General features: G+C 47.4%; 1 protein-coding gene across 5 annotated transcripts in view; it reads left to right on the plus strand.

Moving 5' to 3' along the window:
• Nucleotides 1–19375, plus strand: part of prkcz (protein kinase C, zeta) — a 741785-nt gene that overhangs the window by 544642 nt on the left and 177768 nt on the right. For all 5 annotated transcript variants that reach the window (XM_072478046.1, XM_072478045.1, XM_072478050.1 and 2 more), the window contains 4 exons: nucleotides 4796–4931; nucleotides 7058–7145; nucleotides 8961–9080; nucleotides 12777–12856. In XM_072478046.1, coding sequence (XP_072334147.1) covers nucleotides 4796–4931; nucleotides 7058–7145; nucleotides 8961–9080; nucleotides 12777–12856 — 424 coding nt within the window. The remainder of the gene's footprint in view (nucleotides 1–4795; nucleotides 4932–7057; nucleotides 7146–8960; nucleotides 9081–12776; nucleotides 12857–19375) is intronic.

The raw sequence follows: 19375 nt of genomic DNA on the forward strand, positions 1-19375 counted from the left end.
CTCTTAAAAAAAGCCTTCGTGACCATCACCGGGAGGCACTGAAACACAAAGAGGAATCTCGGGAGAACCACCATTTTAACCGCCTGCACCCTACCCGCCAGTGACAGGGACACCATGTCCCATCTCTTGAAGTCCTCCTCCATCTGTTCCACCAATCGTGTTAAATTAAGCCGGTGCAAGGTTCCCCAATTCTTGGCTATCTGAATCCCCAAGTATCGGAAGTCTCTTGTTACCTTCCTCAGCGGTAAATCCTCTATTTCCCTGCTCTGCTCCCCCGGATGCACCACAAACAACTCACTTTTCCCCATGTTCAATTTATACCCCGAAAAATCCCCAAACTCCCCAAGTATCCGCATTATCTCTGGCATCCCCTCCACCGGGTCCGCCACATACAACAACAAATCATCCGCACACAAAGATACCCGGTGTTCTTCTCCTCCCCTAAACACTCCCCTCCACTTCCTGGAGCCCCTCAGTGCCATGGCCAGGGGCTCAATCGCCAGTGCAAACAATAACGGGGACAGGGGACACCCCTGCCTCGTCCCTCTGTAAAGCCAGAAATAATCAGACCTCCGTCCATTCGTAACCACACTCGCCATCGGTGCCCTATACAGCAACTGTACCCATCCGATATACCCATCTCCAAAGCCAAATCTCCTCAGCACCTCCCACAGATAATCCCACTCCACTCTATCAAATGCTTTCTCGGCATCCATCGCCACCACTATCTCCGCTTCCCCCTCTGGCGGGGGGATCATCATTACCCCTAGCAACCTCCGTATGTTCGTGTTCAGCTGTCTCCCCTTCACAAACCCAGTTTGGTCCTCATGAACCACCCCCGGGACACAGTCCTCTATCCTCGTCGCCATTACCTTGGCCAGAATCTTAGCATCCACATTTAAAAGAGAAATGGGCCTATAGGACCCGCATTGCAGCGGGTCTTTTTCCTTCTTTAGGAGGAGCGATATCTTTGCCTCTGACATAGTCGGGGGCAACTGCCCCCTTTCCCTAGCCTCATTAAAGGTTCTCGTCAGAAGTGGGGCCAGCAAGTCCATATACTTCCTATAAAATTCCACCGGGAATCCGTCTGGTCCAGGGGCCTTCCCCGCCTGCATGCTCCCAATCCCTTTCACTACCTCCTCCATCTCAATCTGTGCTCCCAGTCCCGCCCTCTCCTGCTCCTCCACCTTAGGGAATTCCAGCTGATCCAGAAAGCACATCATTCTCTCCTTCCCTTCCGGGGGCTGAGCTTTATATAATCTTTCGTAGAATACCTTGAACACCCCATTCACTCTTTCCACTCCCCGCTCCATCTCTCCCTCCTCGTCTCTCACCCCCCTATCTCCCTCGCTGCTCCCCTCTTCCTCAGTTGGTGGGCCAGCAACCGGCTCGCCTTCTCCCCATATTCATACTGTACACCTTGTGCCTTCCTCCATTGTGCCTCTGCATTACCCGTAGTCAACAAGTCAAATTCTACATGTAGCCTTTGCCTTTCCCTGTACAGTCCCTCCTCCGGTGCCTCCGCATATTGTCTGTCCACCCTCAAAAGTTCTTTCAGCAACCGCTCCCTTTCCCTACCCTCCTGCTTTCCTTTATGTGCCCTAATAGATATCAGCTCCCCTCTAACCACTGCCTTCAACGCCTCCCAGACCACTCCCACCTGAACCTCCCCATTGTCATTAAGCTCCAAGTACCTTTCAATACACCCCCTCACCCTTAAACATACCCCCTCATCTGCCAATAGTCCCGTGTCCATTCTCCAGTGCGGGTGCTGTTCTTTTTCCTTCCCAACCGAGATAGGTATAGCCGTGTACTCCATCCCTGTCACCTTCGGGATCAGCGCCCTTCCCAAAACAAAAAAGTCTATCCGTGAATATACTTTATGGACATAGGAGAAAAACAAGAACTCCTTACTCCTAGGCCTGCTAAATCTCCAAGGGTCTACTCCTCCCATCTGCTCCATAAAGTCCTTGAGCACCCTAGCTGCAGCCGGCCTCCTCCCGGTCCTGGACCTCGATCTGTCCAGCCCTGGGTCCAGCACCGTATTGAAGTCTCCCCTCATTACCAACTTTCCCGCCTCTAGGTCCGGGATACGTCCCAACATACGCCTCATAAAATTGGCATCATCCCAGTTCGGGGCATATACGTTCACTAGAACCACCGCCCCCCCCTTGCAATCTGCCACTCACCATCACATATCTACCCCCACTATCCGCCACTATGGTCTTTGCCTCAAACAGTACCCGTTTCCCCACTAATATAGCCACCCCCCTGTTCTTTGCGTCTAACCCCGAATGAAACACCTGCCCCACCCATCCTTTGCGTAGTCTGACCTGGTCTATCAGTTTCAAATGCGTCTCCTGCAACATAACCACATCTGCCTTTAATTTCTTTAGGTGTGCGAGTACCCATGCCCTTTTAATCGGCCCGTTCAGCCCTCTCACATTCCACGTGATCAGCCGGGTTGGGGGGCTCTTTACCCCCCCCCCCCTTGTCGACTAGCCATCCCCTTTTTTAATCCAGCTCCTCACCCGGTTCTCACGTAGCCGTATCTCCCCCCGACGGCGCCCTCCCGCCTCGCCAACCCCACCCCGTACCAGCTCCCCCTTCTCCCCAGCAGCAGCAACCCAGTTAACCCCCCCCCCGCTAGATCCTTTTCTAGCGTAATTGCACCCCCCATGTTGCTCCCAGAAGTCAGCAAACTCTGGCTGACCTCGGCTTCCCCCCGTGACCTCGGCCCCCACTGTGCGAGGCCCCCTTCTTCCTGCTTCCCTGTTCCCGCCATGATTACCATAGCGCGGGAACAAAGCCCGCGTTTCCCACTTGGCCCCACCCCTAATGGCCGGCGCCCACAATTCCTCATCCTCCCCCCCCCCCCCCCCCCCCTTCCCCCCTCCCCCACGACATGGGGAAGAGAGAAAAGTTACAGGGTCGCAAGGTTAACAACTTGAGAGATCATCCCTTCCCCCTTGTTCTCCCTTTCACCCCACGTAATCACCCCACCACTTTGTCCCAAACGTTCTTTTTCTGGCCCGCCTATTCCAGCTGCTCCTCCACAATAAATGTCCACGCCTCTTCTGCCGTCTCAAAGTAGTGGTGCTTCCCTTGATGTGTGACCCACAGTCTTGCCGGTTGCAACATTCCAAATTTGAAGTTCCTTTTGTGAAGCACCGCCTTGGCCCGATTAAAACTCGCCCTCCTTCTCGCCACCTCCGCACTCCAATCTTGATATACGCGGATCACCGCGTTCTCCCACCTACTGTTCCGAGTTTTCTTCGCCCATCTGAGGACCATCTCTCTGTCCTTATATCGGAGAAATCTCACCACTATGGCTCGAGGTATTTCTCCAGACCTCGGTCTTCGCGTCATAACTCGGTAAGCTCCCTCCACCTCCAACGGGCCCGTCGGGGCCTCCAGTCCCATTAACGAGTGAAGCATCGTGCTCACATATGCCCCGACGTCTGACCCCTCCGCACCTTCGGGAAGACCAAGAATCCTAAAATTCTTCCTCCTCGCATTATTCTCCAACACCTCCAGCCTTTCCGTACACCTTATGTGTTGTGCCTCGTGCATCTCTGTCTTCACCACCAGGCCCTGTATTTCGTCTTCATTTCAGCGGCCTTTGCCTTCACGACCCGAAGCTCCTGCTCCTGGGTCTTTTGCTCCTCCTTTAGCCCTTCAATCGCCTGTAATATTGGGGCCAGCAGCTCCTTCTTCATCTCCTTTTTAAGTTCTTCCACACAGCGCCGCAGGAACTCTTGTTGGTCAGGGCCCCATATTAAACTGCCTCCTTCCGACGCCATCTTGCTTTGTGCCCACCTTCCTGGCCGCTGCTCTAGAGGATCCACCGCAATCCGGCCACTTTCCTCTCTTTTTTCCATCCGTGTCCAGGGGGGATTCCCTTCTGGATTACAGCACAGTGTTTTTTGCCGTTGGGGCTCCTATCAAGAGCCCAAAAGTCCGTTCCACCGGGAGCTGCCAAAACGTGCGACTTAGCTGGTCATCGCCGCACCCGGACGTCTCGCCGCACCGGAAGTCCAAATGGGATGAATGTTGATTGGAAGCACCACTCATTGCTAAATGTGCTTGTTTTCCTTTTCACTCTTTGATTCTCATTTTTTGTCTCCTTTCCTTTGTACATTTTTTGTTTTCCATTTTCACCATTTTCTTTCTTCCTTTGTTTCTTTCTTACTCCTTATTTCTCAAGTAACTAAATAATAGCTGGTTAGGAATATGTACTAACCCTGTTGCAGTCTTTGATGGTATTTAATTTTATAAATTATTCAAATTCAAGCACTTTCAAATTCTTGTAAGATGAAAAACCTCCAATTCCCTGCAAGAAAAATGGCTCGAAAAGCTTTGGTAAGCTTAACCTGAAAGCAGCTGAGGATCTCTTTAAAAATTGCTTTCCAGCTTGTACTATCCATGGCTGGTAGGCATTAGCAGGACATGCTTGTACTCTGATGGTGAAAAATGACTTCAGGTTCTATAAATTGATGTGGCTCCTGCCCATTTCAGACAGGATTTCTAATTGTAAGAATTCATTTGTGTCTTAAAATTGGACAGCATGTCAAAACAGCTGCGACAGGACCAAGCCACCTCTTTATCTTTGAGCAAATATCACCCAGTTTATGTACAAATGTATGACAATGAGGTGAAAACCACACTGGAAAAGTGTATGATGAACTATCTAACCCAATAAAATTAGTTTCTTAAATTAAGCAGTTATTAACAGGACCACCATACTCATCGTGGTGAAGTTCAGTGGAATTACCATTATGTTTGCCTCCTTTAGGTTCTATGCTGCAGAAATTTGTATTGCTCTCAACTTCCTTCATGACAGAGGAATCATTTACAGAGATTTGAAACTGGACAATGTTCTCTTAGACTCTGATGGCCACATCAAGTTAACAGATTATGGAATGTGCAAGGTAAGATGTTTATGCGTGACAGTGAGAATAAAATTTAGAGGTAAACATACTTATTGACATGAACAACTGAATTAGTCATTAAATTGATAGATGTAAGGCGATTGAAATCTATTTTTAAAAATCCTTTCATTGGATGCCTGATAACCATTCAGTATCTAACTTACATGCCAAATAGTTGTGTGTGAGCAAGACAGTCAATGCCAGTAGCATACTCGATCAAGTAGTTGAGTCCGATCCTGTATTCACCAAATGTTCACACACACCCACTTCCCATTAAAGGTTAACCAGGTTGTAACGGAGGACAGGAACCCTTGTTGAATTTCTTTTCTCTCCCCTTGCACCAAGCCAAAGTGCCTCAACTGGCCTCCGCCAAATCGGGAATAACACCACAACATTTTGACCTATGTTATTTGCTACCACACCAAGCCGTGCACTTAAGGCCATTACAATCTTTTTGGCATTTAAACACATGGTCGAATTGCTGATCATGACTAATGACCGACTAACACTAACTATATATGCACAGGAGACACATTTGCAGGTGTTATAAAGTGGAAAGCTTACTTGTTTGTAAAAGCTGCGAAAATAATTCTTAATATTTAAACCATCAACATTGCTATATTCCATGCCCGAAAGTGGCGGTCTTCGGGGTATCAGACCAGCCAGATCTATTCCTGAGGAGGAGGGCGGATGCTCTTACCTTTGCCTCCCTGATCGCCCACCGTAGAATACTGTTTGTCTGGCGGTCAGCAGCACCACCCAAAGCTGCAGACTGGCTGTCCGACCTCTCAGAATCTCTCCAAATGGAGAAAATCAAATTCGCCATCCGAGGGTCAGACGACGGCTTCCACAGAACGTGGGAGCCATTTACCCAATTGTTACGGAACCTGTTTGTGGCCAACGAACAAGCAGAAGAATAGCCAGGAAGCCAAGAATCAGGGGAAAGTAGCCGAGGTGGGGGAGGGAGGGACAGACCGGCGGGGGGGGGGGGGGGGGGGGGGGGATAGCAGCTAAACTTAAGAGAAAAGGAAGGCGAACCACAGGAGGGGGGGCGGGGGGGGGGGGGGGGGAGAACATAGGGGAACCAGTGAGGTGGGGTTAGGTAACGGAATGAAAGCCGGAAGGAGGGCACGGGAGACGATAACAAACTTGGCATTTATAGGAGCAGAGAACAAGGAAAATCCGGGCGAAAGACGGGACGGATGGCTGAAGCGGAGGTGATCGCGAGACGGCAACTGCAGCGAAAACCATCCGGGAGAAGCAAGCGACAACACCAACACCAGATCCATTCGCGTATTGCCCTCTGTAATTGTTTCCCCAGCGGCCAAATGTATATGTACCCCACAGTTTCCCCCCCCCCCCACAAACAGATGCCTACTTATGTGCTAAAAACAATACTGCCAATTGTACAGAGCTGCTGTTGTTGAGCTAGCACATAATACCCTACCAATTATTTTATTCTAACTTTTTTTTTGTTGTTGTTTGTTTTGTTTTTTGTGTGTGTTCCCTTCTCTTCTATATATATATATGTATTATATTTTGTGTACATAACGATAAATATACTTTGTTCAAAAACCCAATAAAAAAACATTTATAAAAAAAACATTGCGATAGTAGCTTGCTCATTGTTACACATGAATTACAATGCACTATTTGAAAACTTGTAATTGCGTCCTGAATATTGAAGTGATTATCTCAATATTTAGGTATATTAATCAGTACCATTTCCCTGTTACTGTTCATTATCTTGTACAGTGACATTACAGCGATCAGATGTATTTTCAGTATCTTGTAGGACAGTGACATGTTGCATCTTGAGATGTGTGTTCTCCTGCAACTGTGATGTTTTAATATGTGCATTCCACAATGATCTGTTACCCTAGTTAAATATTCATCTTTATTTATTACATTATGTTGAGTTGCATGGTCCTTTGAATAACTTTACACTCATTTAGATAAATATTTTGCAGCAATGCTGTTAATTTAGATGTCTTAATGTAATTTCAAGCAACCAATTAGTTTTAAGTCACCTGAAATTTTGGGAGATCTGTTTTTACTGCTGCTGATTGTTCAGATTATTGTGAAACATATTTTTGCATGGGTCTCAATTTATTTTCCCTCTACAGGAAGGACTTGGTCCTGGTGACACTACCAGCACTTTCTGTGGCACACCCAATTATATAGCACCTGAAATATTGAGAGGAGAAGAGTATGGTGAGCAACTGTAATAGAAGACAAAGCTAACATTGTTAGATTTGATTATCTGTATAGCATAGCACATTAGAGCATGAGTATTGTGCTCTATTTGCGGAAGAAAATGGTTTCCTGCTCTATGTGGTATGTTTGTGTTTTCTGCTGTCCAACTGTGAGGTGGAGTGAATGTCAGGTATCTACTTAGGAAAGGAAAATTCAACACAAATCCTCACACGACAATCTTTTCCACTTCGTCATTTTTATTATGTATTTATTTCCAGAGACTTCCAGTAGGTTGCTTGCCTAACTTGTCAAGGATGGTTTGGCAACCTTGAACAACAGGGTTGTCCAACCTTTCGTGCGAGCGGCCCCATTTCAATTTTTTCTCACTTAAGGGGTCAATGAGCAAATTTTGGAAACAAAGTTTTGCAAAACTAAACATGAATTTCAAAAATAAAATTGAGGTATGAAGAAAAGAAGTAACTTTCTGAACTAAAAAACAATGTTAAAGTAATAAATTGATCATTCTAAGAAATGAGTAATTCATAAAGATGATGATTAGTGTGCATGTGTGTATGGCTCAATCTGTCTCAGGGTGTTCATTAACTCATCCTAACCCACTCAGTATGTGTTGGTTTGTGAGGGTGACTCAACCTGAACCTGGGGGTGAGCCAGACACAGTCATTCACTCACTCATCCTCTCCGACTCGCTATGTCTCGCTCTCTCTCCCCTCTCTCGTTCAACCTCTATCTCTTTCTCACTCTCTCTTTCGATTTCCCTTTCGCCTCCCTGGGTACTCCTCTTCCTCTCCAGTAGACTCATTGCCACCACGAGTGTTCAGGCCTCAGGCTGAATGCAACCACGCATCTTCCCACTGTTCGCTGCTCCTCCAATTCCAGACTGTCCTCTGCCTCACTGGTGAGCCCATCTGCAGCAAATGTGGGAGAGCAATGGCCTGTGATTAGAAGAGCAGCCCCTTGCAGTTCACTTCACTTATCTATAGTTGGAACACTGGCTCAACCTTGATAGAGAAGTATGTTGGGGCAGATTGTGGCCCTTGGGCCCGATGTTGAACAACCCTGTTGAAGAACAAAGATTAAGAAAATGCAACAAAACTCCCTCAAAAAGTTAAACACTGACAGACCAGATTGAAAAGAAAAAGGGATGATGAAATTCAAACCTTCAGGAGCTACACAATCAAAAATGTTAAAATTAGTTTTACCAATTGATTTCCAGGATAATATGAATCTGTATATTTGCACTTGAACTTTGAACAGAGTATTTGCATTAAAAGATTTTGAAAGCTTAAATAATTTAACAGTTGGTTTACTTAAATAGTCTATTTGTTAAGGTTGGATGTATACTACTTTTTTAAATTCATTTACAGGATGTGGGCGTCGCTGGCTGACCCAGCATTTGTTGCCCATCCCTAACTGTCCTCCATTTCAGAGGGCAGTTGAGAGTCAATCACATTGTGGTGGATCTGGAGTCACATGAAGGCCAGACCATGTTTCCTTCACTAAAGGACATGTGAGAACCAGATAGGTTTTTACAACAATCAACAATAGTTTTGTGGTCATCATTAGCCTTTTTAATTCCAGATTTTGAACCTTGGGTCTCTGGATTGCTCGTCTAGTGAAAAGACCACTATGCCACTGCCTCCCCAATGTGAAACAGCCAAAGTGAGGGGGGGGTGGAAAAAGAAGAAGAGGGGGAGAAGACATTTGCTTTTAGTCTCTTTGATGGTTGGATGGCAGGTTCTAATCATGGGCTTATGAAAAAGAATTTGTAAAAAGAAATATTTCTTTAAAACATTGCTTTTTATTATTTGGCAGGTTTTAGTGTAGACTGGTGGGCACTTGGCGTATTGATGTTTGAAATGATGGCTGGGCGATCACCATTTGACATCATCACTGATAATCCAGACATGAACACCGAGGATTACCTGTTTCAAGGTTAGCTGGACATGAGTACAACTTTGATTTTCCTTTTTCAGTAAGCTTGTCGGCTCTCTACTTGATGTACCACCACAGATGAAACAGCACTCCCTCATGTCAGCAGCTTCACAGAAGAAAGGAAAAATTGGGGGAATATTTTATTTTGTTTTTTTGCATTCAGGTAAATTAGACAACTGGTAAGAAATTGAGCCTTGCATTTGGAGAAACATACAACAGAGAAAGATTTCTGACACTGAAAGGGACTATTCTGCCTGTCATGCCCTTGCCGGCAGAAAGAGCAATCCAACCTGCTCCCACCTTCCAGCTCGCAAGGTTATGACGCAAGGTGCATAACCACGTGTTTTTTAAATACGATATGAGTTTCTGCCTATACTGCTTTTTCAGACCCCCAAAAATTACTCCTCAGCTCCTCTCTAATACTTCCACAATTAAGTTCATTGCCTCCTGATATTGACCCCACTGCTAAGGAAATAGGTGCCGCCTGTTCACTCTTTCTTGACTCCTCATAGTTTTAAATTCAACCTCCCCTTAGCCCCTCTGTTCCAAAGAAAACAACCTAAGCAGCATAACCTCAGGTTAAGGAGTTGATCATTTGGAACTGAGAGAAGAAATGTCTTCACTCAGTGGATTGTGAATCTTTAGCATTATCTACTCCAGTAGGTTATGAATGTTTCATCGAGTATATTCAAGACTGAGATCATTACATTTTTGATCTCTGGGAATTGTGGGTTATGGGGAAAAAACAGCAAAGCAGAATTAAGAAACAAGGTCAGCCATGATATTCAATGGAGAAACAAGGTCAGCCATGATATTCAATGGAGAAACAAGGTCAGCCATGATATTCAATGGCGGAGAAGGCTCAAGGGATCAAATGGTCTATTCCTCCTATTTTTTATGTAATCTCAGCCTATCCAATCTTTCTTCATAGCTGAAATTCTCTATTCCCCGCAACATCCTTATAAATCTCTATACCCACTCTAACAAAATCACATCTTTCTTAGAGTGACCTATCGTTTCCTGGTGACCAGAACGGCACACAGTACCGTTGCTGCAGTCTAACTAGTGTTTTACACAGTTCTAGCGTAGCCTCTCTACTTTGATACTCTTGGCCTCTGCCAAAGGAAAGTGGCCCATATCCCTTCTACCCACCTTATCTACTCATACTGCTACCTCCACGATCTATGTAGATGAATTCACAAGCCGCTCTGTTCCTCTACACTTCAAAATCCTGCCATTTACTGTGTATTCTTTCATCTTGTTTGACCTCCCTAAATGAATTAACCGGTCCATTGATATCTTCTTGTTGTCAACAGCTTTCTTTCTCACCATCAGCTCTTATGGTCAATTCTCACATCATCTGCAAACTTCCTTTTCATGCCTCCTAATGTTAGGAACTGGAAATAGTTTTATGTAAGATATATTTGTATTTGTGGCTGTTAGGAACAAATCTAAATATGCGCGGCCGGTCAGAGGGCGTTTTCTCCTGGCTCCTGGCGAGGCCTCACCCGGGCACTGATTAGTACTGGTCTCCACAAACGGAGACCCAGCGTGATGGCCAATCGGGGAGTCTCGGAGAACATTGGAGGTCCCCCAGGTGGTCATGGACCGGGCATGCAAATGGGCAACCTGGTACCCTGTCAGAGAAAAAGGTTCACCCTAGATCACTTACAAACAAACATACTTTCAAGCACGCATCTACCTACCCTTAGGCTTTCCATTTACCACAATATGTCTGCAGTTGGCAATCTGTTCAACCATTCTCTCACTTCCATTTTTGATTATCTTGTTGCCAGCAAAGCTCTTGCTCTGTCCCATCCCAATTGTTCCCCTGGTTTGACCCCCATCTTTGCTTTCTCATGCCCAAAGAGTGCAGAGTTAAAGTTAATGTAACATGTAAATAAAATTTGCTATCCACTGGACCACATCAGACATTCTCTGACTTCAGGCTTCCTTGCCAAATACATTGACTATTGTAATGTCATTCTGTAGAAGAGCAAAGAAAACTTGATTTTTCACCACTATCAACAAGTTGACTTTGCCTCATTGTACTATAATTTTCCACATGTTTTGGTGCTCTCTAATAATGGATTCTAGCATTTTCCCAGTGACCGACATTAGGCTAACTGGCCTACAGTTTCCTGCTTTCCATCTTTTTCCTGCCTTGTACAGAAGTGTTACATTTGTGATTTTCTAATTCGCTGGGACCTTTCCAGAATCAAGATAATTTTGGAAGGTTACCATACATAACATCCAATATATCCACAGCCACTTCTTGGAAGACCTTATGATGCAGGCCATCAGTTCCAGGGGACTTGTTGACCTCAAATACCATTAGTATTCCCATTATTCTTTCTCTACTGATAGTGATTGTTTTACCGCTCCCCTTCCCCCCGCCTTTTGCCACTTGATTTTCTGCTATTCTTGGAATGCTTTTTGTCTTCCACTGTGAAGATAGATACAACATACCTGTTTAAAGCTTCTGGATAAAAGCAAATTACTGCGGATGCTGGAATGGTATATGCTGGAATCTGAAACGAAAGAGAAAATGCTGGAAAATCTCAGCAGGTCTGGCAGCATCTGTAGGGAGAGAAAAGAGCTAACGTTTCGAGTCCGATGACTCTTTGTCAAAGCTTTGACAATTTAATATCACCCTTAGCTTCCTTAGTTAGCCACAGATGGTGCATCCTTTTGATGGAGTATTTATTCCTTGACAGATGATACCTTTGTTGAGAGTTATGAAATATCTCCTCAAATATCTGCCACTGCTTCTCACCTTTTAGCCTGTTTCCCTACTTTAGCCAACTCTGTCTGCATGTAATTGCCTTTATTTAATTTTAAGAAACTAATTATGGACCCACGTTTTTCACACTCCAACTGTGAAATTCTACCATGTTACAATCTTGCCTCGAGGATTCTTTATATGAGACCTTTTATTATTCAGGAAAGAGATACACTTTTATTTAGATTTTAATGGCATCAAGGATATGGGGACAAAATGAGAATATGGCATTGACATACAGGATCAGCCATGATGATATTGAATGGTGGAGCAGGCTTGAAGGGCTGAATGGCCTACTCCTGCTCCTAGTTTCTATGTTAACTTAGTGTGCACATATTTTTATTTTATTGGGGTTTTTTTTTTTGGATTATCAAGATCATGTGATGCAGTCAATCCTGAAAAATGAGACATGTACTCACATTGTTAGCAGTTAGTTGCAAAATGTGCTTCTAGTTTACCCCCAACAAAATGTTTTCAGTCCAGCCTCAGAAGAGTATCCCCTGTTCCAATAGTGTAATATTTCCATTGCCCAACCAAGCTGTCCTTATAAACCTCCTTGTGTGGGGCTGACAATTTGCATGCCATCTTGTGGGCAATCCTAAGGTGCCAACATGTGCTTACTCAAACTGATCTTCCAGTCAAGGAATTCATTTGCGACGTCATGGCAGAAGGAGAAAATCCCATCTCCCAAATCTTGTCTATTGAAGGTTTGGTCCCAGGACTGAAGAATTAAATCTATCCTATTAAACCATCCGGTTTCTTCAGCCATGGTTAAATGCCATGCCAAGCAGTCTGGCAAAAGAAGAGAAACCTGAGGACTATTTTTAAAATTTGATATATAAGATGTAAAAAAAAATACTATCTGTAATAAATCCAGCTATATATTTACAACTGTTTTTTTTAAATCTTTGCAGTTATTTTGGAAAAGCCCATTCGAATCCCTAGATCACTTTCCGTAAAAGCAGCCAGTGTCCTAAAGGGTTTTCTAAATAAGGTAAGAGACTGATTGTTCAAACTTGGATTTGAAACAAAGTATCCATTGCAATCCAAAGACAATAATGTGTTTGAAGAAGGGGTTCAAAGCAAACTCTTGACTCAATTGTTCACGATGATACATATTCATGATCTGTACCTTGGTGTACGGCGCAATTTTAAAATTTGTGGATGATACGAAACTTGGAAAAATGCTGAACCATAAATGTAGAACTTCAATAGGGCATAGACAGGTTGGTGCAATGGGCAGGCAAGTGGCAGGTGAAACTTAATGCAGAGAAGTTTGAAGTGATTCATTTTGGTAGAAAGGACGCAGGGAGACTATATAAAATAAAGGGTACAATTCTAAAGGGGATGCAGAAGCAGAGGGACCTGTGCGCAGAAATCATTTTGAAGGTGGCAAGACAGGTGGAGAGTGTGGTTAATAAAGCAGACAGCATTCTGGGCTTTATCAATAGGAATATGGAATACAAATGCAAGGCAGTTATTTTAAGCCTGTGTAACACACTGGTTCAGCTTCAGCTGGAGAACTGTGTCCAGTTCTGGGTAGCAGACTTTTGGAAAGATGTGAAAGCATTCGAGAGGGTGCAGGAAAGATTCACAAGCATGCATCTAGGAATAAGGAACTTCAGTTCTGCAGAAAGATTGGAGACGTTGGGACTGTTCTCCTGGGCGGCACGGTGACACAGTGGTTAGCACTACTGCCTCCACTGTGTGGAGTGTACATGTTCTCCCCGTGTCTGCGTGGGTTTTCTCCGGGTGCTCCGGTTTCCTCCCACAGTCAAAAAATGTGAAGGTTAGGTGGATTGGCCATGCTAAATTGCCCCTTAGTGTCCAAAAGGTTAGGTGGAGTTACAGGGATAGGGTGGAGGTGTGGGCTTAGGTGGGATGCTGTTTCCAAGGGCCGATGCAGACTCAATGGGCCGGATAGCCTCAGCTGCACTGAAAATTCGATGAAAAGTACTCTGCTACTACAATAGTTCAACAATACCATTTTCCTCAAGCTGCTGTATCAGGCCCCTGTAGCGAGTGTGTCCACAAACTGGCTAAGGTTGGAATATTTCAGGCTGCACCGGGGGACGAGACAGGGGTGTCCCCGTTGCTGTTTGCCCTGGCAATTGAGCCGTTGGCCATTGCGCTCAGGACTTCGGGGATTGGAGGGGGCTGGTGCGCGGAGGGGAGGAGCACCGGGTCTCCCTCTACGCGGATGACCTGCTGTTGTATATTTCGGACCAGTTAGAGGGGGTGGGGGGGGGGGGGTGGGGGGGGGGGTCATGCGGATCCTGGGGAACTTCGGGAGGTTCTCGGGGTATAAGTTGAACGTGGGGAAGAGTGAGCTGTTCTTGGTCCATGGTAGGGACCAGGAGGAGAGACTGAGGGAGCTCCCGCTCAGGATAGTGGAAAAACTTTAATAAAACATTCATTTTTAAAAACAATACTATTTTCCATGCAAGCTGTATTGTGAACTATTTAGAGTGGGGCTGGCCGTTTCATGCTGTCTTATTGGACTTTTAGGCTGTGAGCTTGTGCCTACTAGGAATTGATGAATGAAATGAAAATCGCTTATTGTCACAAGTAGGCTTCAATGAAGTTACTATGAAAAGCCCCTAGTCGCCACATTCCGGCGCCTGTTCGGGGAGGCTGTTACGGGAAATATTGGAACAAAATCTATTTCATTTATAGGTGCACTCAGGCAGCTTTTCCATTTGTATGCTGTAAATGGTTAGGCCAAACTGCAAGTTATTTTTAACCGAACATGCATTTGCCCTGCTAATGCCCATGGTAAACTATATTATCTTTATCTTTCTTAACCCACTCCTAATGTAAAAATACTGGTCTGAATTTTCTTTTTTTTTTTAATATATTTTTATTAAGAATTTTTCAATAACAATATTTTCCACCTTACAAACAAACCCCCTCCCCGTAACAAAGAAAAGAAAAGAACTCGCGTGGCAAGACATGAACATGGCAAGTCAATAAAATACAGAACTTTGTACAATGGATTCTTCCCGGACATGTCAGTTTCCGGATCATTCATGTGCTTTCTTGCTCACATGCCCCCCACAGGAATCCCCCCCACCCCCCCTGGGTTGCTGCTGCTGCTGTCCGACGTACATCTAACGCTCCGCGAGATGGTCTAGGAACGGTTGCCACCGCCTGTAGAACCCCTGCGCAGACCCTCTCAAGTCAAACTTTATCCTTTCCAACTTGATAAACCCAGCCATATCATTTATCCAGGCCTCCCCACTGGGGGGCTTCGCCTCCTTCCACATTAACAAAATCCTTCGCCGGGCTACTAGGGACGCAAAGGCCAGAATGCCGGCCTCTTTCGCCTCCTGCACTCTCGGCTCGTCCACTAGTCCAAATAGTGCTAGCCCCCAGCTTGGCTTGACCCGGACTTTCACCACCTTAGATACTGTTCCCGCAACTCCCCTCCAGAACCCCTCCAGTGCCGGACAAGACCAAAACATATGGACATGGTTTGCCGGACTTCCTGAGCACCTCCCACATCTGTCCTCCACCCCAAAGAACCTACTCGGCCTCGCCCCCGTCATATGCGCTCTATGAACCACCTTAAATTGTATCAGGCTAAGCCTGGCACACGAGGAAGAGGAATTAGCCCTACTTAGGGCATCAGCCCATAGCCCCTCCTCAATCTCCTCCCCCAACTCCTCTTCCCATTTACCCTTCAGCTCCTCTACCAAAGCCTCCCCCTCTTCTTTCATCTCCTGGTATATCGCCGACACCTTGCCCTCTCCGACCCATATGCCCGAAATCACCCTATCTTGAATCCCCTGTGCCGGGAGTATCGGAAATTCCCTCACCTGCCGCCTCACAAACGCCCTCACTTGCATGTACCTGAAAGCGTTTCCTGGGGTAGCCCAAACCTCTCCTCCAGCTCCCCTAAGCTCGCGAACGTCCCGTCAATGAACAGGTCCCCTATTCTTCTAATCCCTACCCGATGCCAGCTCTGAAATCCCCCGTCCATCCTACCTGGGACAAACCGATGGTTGTCTCTGATCGGGGACCACACTGAGGCTCCCGTCGCACCCCTGTGCCGTCTCCACTGCCCCCAGATCTTTAGCGTTGCCGCCACCACCGGGCTCGTGGTGTACCTTGTCGGCGAGAGCGGCAGCGGTGCCGTCACCAGCGCCCCCAGGCTCGTTCCTTTACAGGACGCCATCTCCAACATCTTCCACGCCGCCCCCTCTCCCTCCATCACCCACTTACGGATCATTGCCACGTTGGCTGCCCAATAATAACCACCCAGATTTGGCAATGCCAACCCTCCTCTATCTCTGCTACTCTCCAAGAACCCACTCCTTACCCGCGGGGTCTTGCTCACCCACAGAAATCCCGTAATGCTCCTGCTTACCCTCTTAAAAAAGGTCTTAGTGATCACAATTGGGAGGCATTGGAATACAAAAAGAAATCTCGGGAGGACCACCATTTTAACCGACCGTACAATACCCGCCAGCGAGAGTGACAACATGTCCCACCTTTTAAAATCCTCCTCCATCTGTTTCACCAACCGCGTCAAATTAAGTTTGTGCAGTGCCCCCCAACTCCTAGCTACCTGAATCCCCAAATATCAAAAGCTCCTTTCCGCCCTCCTCAACTGTAGGTCCTCTATCCTCTTTCCCACATTGAGCTTATAGCCCGTAAAATCTCCAAACTCCCGTAGGATCTGCATTACCTCAACCATCCCCTCCACTGGATCCGGCACATACAGCAACATGTCGTCTGCATACAGCGACACTCGATGTTCCTCTCCCCCTCGAACCACCCCCTTCCATTTCCCCGACTCCCTTAACACCATGGCCAAAGGTTCAATTGCTAATGCGAACAGCAGAGGGGACAGGGGGCACCCCTGCCTCGTCCCTCGATACAGCCGGAAATACACCAACCTCCGCCGGTTCGTGACCACACTCGCCACCGGGGCTTTATACAGGAGCTTAACCCAACTAATAAACCCTCCCCCGAACCCAAACCTCCTCAACACTTCCCAGAGATACTCCCACTCTACCCGATCAAAGGCCTTCTCCGCGTCCATGGCTGTCACTATCTCCGCTTCTCCCTCCACCGATGGCATCATTATCACATTTAAGAGCCTTCGCACATTAGTGTTTAACTGCCTACCCTTTACGAATCCCGTCTGGTCCTCGTGAATCACCCCGGGACACAGTCCTCAATCCTCATGGCCAACATTTTTGCCAGTAACGTGGCATCTACATTAAGGAGCGAGATCGGTCTATATGACCCACATTGCAGTGGGTCCTTATCCCGCTTCAAGATCAAAGAGATCGTCGCCTCCGACATTGTCGGGGGCAGGGTCCCCCCCTCCCTTGATTCATTGAAGATCCTTACCAGCAACGGGGCTAACAGGTCTACGTGCTTCCTGTAGAACTCCACCGGGAACCCATCCGGCCCCAGGGCCTTCCCTACCTGCATGCTCCCCAGTCCTTTAACCAGCTCCTCCACCCCAATTGGCGCCCCCAGACCCGCCACCTCCTGCACCTCCACCCTTGGGAACCTCAACTGATCCAAGAATCGCCGCATCCCCTCTTTTCCCCCTGGGGGCTGGGACCTATACAGTTCCTCGTAAAAGGCCTTAAAAGCCTCATTCACTTTCCTGCACTCCGCACCGTAGCTCCCCTGCCAACTTTGACTCCACCTATTTCGCTCGCTGCCATCCTCTTACGGAGCTGTTGTGCCAGCATCCGGCTCGCCTTCTCCCCATATTCATATATCACCCCCTGTGCCTTCCTCCACTGTGCCTCTGCCTTCCCTGTGGTCAACAGGTCGAACTCCGTCTGGAGACTTTGTCTCTCCCTGAGTAGTCCCTCATCCGGAGCCTCTGCATAGCTCCTGTCCACCCTTAAAATCTCCCCCATTAACCTCTCCCTTTCCCTGCCCTCTCTCTTCACCCTGTGAGCCCTGATGGAGATTAACTCTCCCCTGACCACCGCCTTCAGAGCCTCCCATTCTACTCCCACCTGCACCTCCCCGTTGTCATTAGCCTCCAGATATCTTTCACTACACCCCCGCACCCTCCCGCACACTTCCTCGTCTGCCAGCAGTCCCACATCCAACCTCCACAACGGGTGTTGGTCCCTCTCCTCCCCCAGCTCCAGCTCCACCCATTGCGGGGCATGATCTGAAATGGCTATGGCCGAATACTCCGTTCCCTCCACTTTCGGGATCAGTGCCCTACCCAAAACAACAAAATCTATCCGGGAGTAGGCCTTATGTACGTGGGAGAAAAAAGAAAATTCTCTGGCCAAAGGTCTGGCAAATCTCCACAGATCTCCTCGCCCCATCTGATCCATAAACCCCCTAAGCACCTTGGCCGCAGCCGGCCTCCTCCCCATCCTTGATCTGGAACGATCTAATACTGGGTCCAGCACCGTGTTAAAATCCCCACCCATTATCAAACTCCCTACCTCCAGGTCCGGAATGCGCCCCAACATCCTTTTCATGAATCCAGCATCGTCCCAGTTTGGGGCATATACATTCACCAGTACCACCTCCGTCCCCTGCAACCTACCACTCACCATCACGTATCGGCCTCCCTTGTCCGCTACTATGTTCTTGGCCTCAAACGACACCCGCTTTTCCACCAGTATTGCCACCCCTCTATTCTTCGCATCCAGCCCTGAATGGAACACCTGTCCCACCCATCCCTTCCTTAACCTGACCTGATCTGCCACCTTCAGATGTGTCTCCTGAAGCAAGGCCACATCTGCCTTCAGTCCCTTTAGATGCACGAACACTCGGGCCCTCTTAACCGGGCCATTTAGGCCTCTCACATTCCACGTGATCAGCCGGATTGGGGGGTTACCCTCCCACCGACTAGCCATCTCCTATCTTAGGCCAGTCCCGTGCTCGGGCCTCCCGCACCCTCCAGTCCCCCAGGCGAGGAACCCCCGCCCCGACCACCTCTTCCATTTTCAGTTTCCCCTCGGACAGTGCAGCAGCAACCCTAGAATCTCCCCCCCCCCCCCCCCCCCCCCCACCGCTAGATCCACATCTAGCACTTTTGCTCCCCCCATATTACTTCCGTGAGTCTGCTGACCCCGGCTTCCCCCGCCTTCCCGTTGATCTCCCCGTGTGGGAGTCTCTCCTCCTCCTTACCTTCCTCCATCCCCCCCCCCCCCCTCTTGCCGCGGGAAAAAAGCCCGCGCCTTCCTGAACCAGCCCCGCCCCCTGTGGCGCATCGCCTGTCGCGTCCATCATCCCAGTTCCCTCATCCCCGAGTCTCACCTCCCTCCAGGACCAACGCCCACATTCCCCATCATTTTGTCTACAGAAATTTTAGGAATTTTAACCAGAACTCTACCCACATCCCCATCCATCATCCCACCCACAAAATATTCTTTACCCATATTTACAACCCCATATACAACCACATCCCCTCAGTTCGAGTCCAGTTTTTCCGTCTGTATAAAGGTCCAAGCCTCTTCTGGCGTTTCAAAATAATGGTGTCGGTCCTGATAAGTGACCCACAGTCGCGCAGGCT

This window comes from Scyliorhinus torazame, chromosome 16 (assembly GCF_047496885.1).
Source record: "Scyliorhinus torazame isolate Kashiwa2021f chromosome 16, sScyTor2.1, whole genome shotgun sequence".
NCBI classification, from domain to species: Eukaryota; Metazoa; Chordata; class Chondrichthyes; order Carcharhiniformes; family Scyliorhinidae; genus Scyliorhinus; species Scyliorhinus torazame.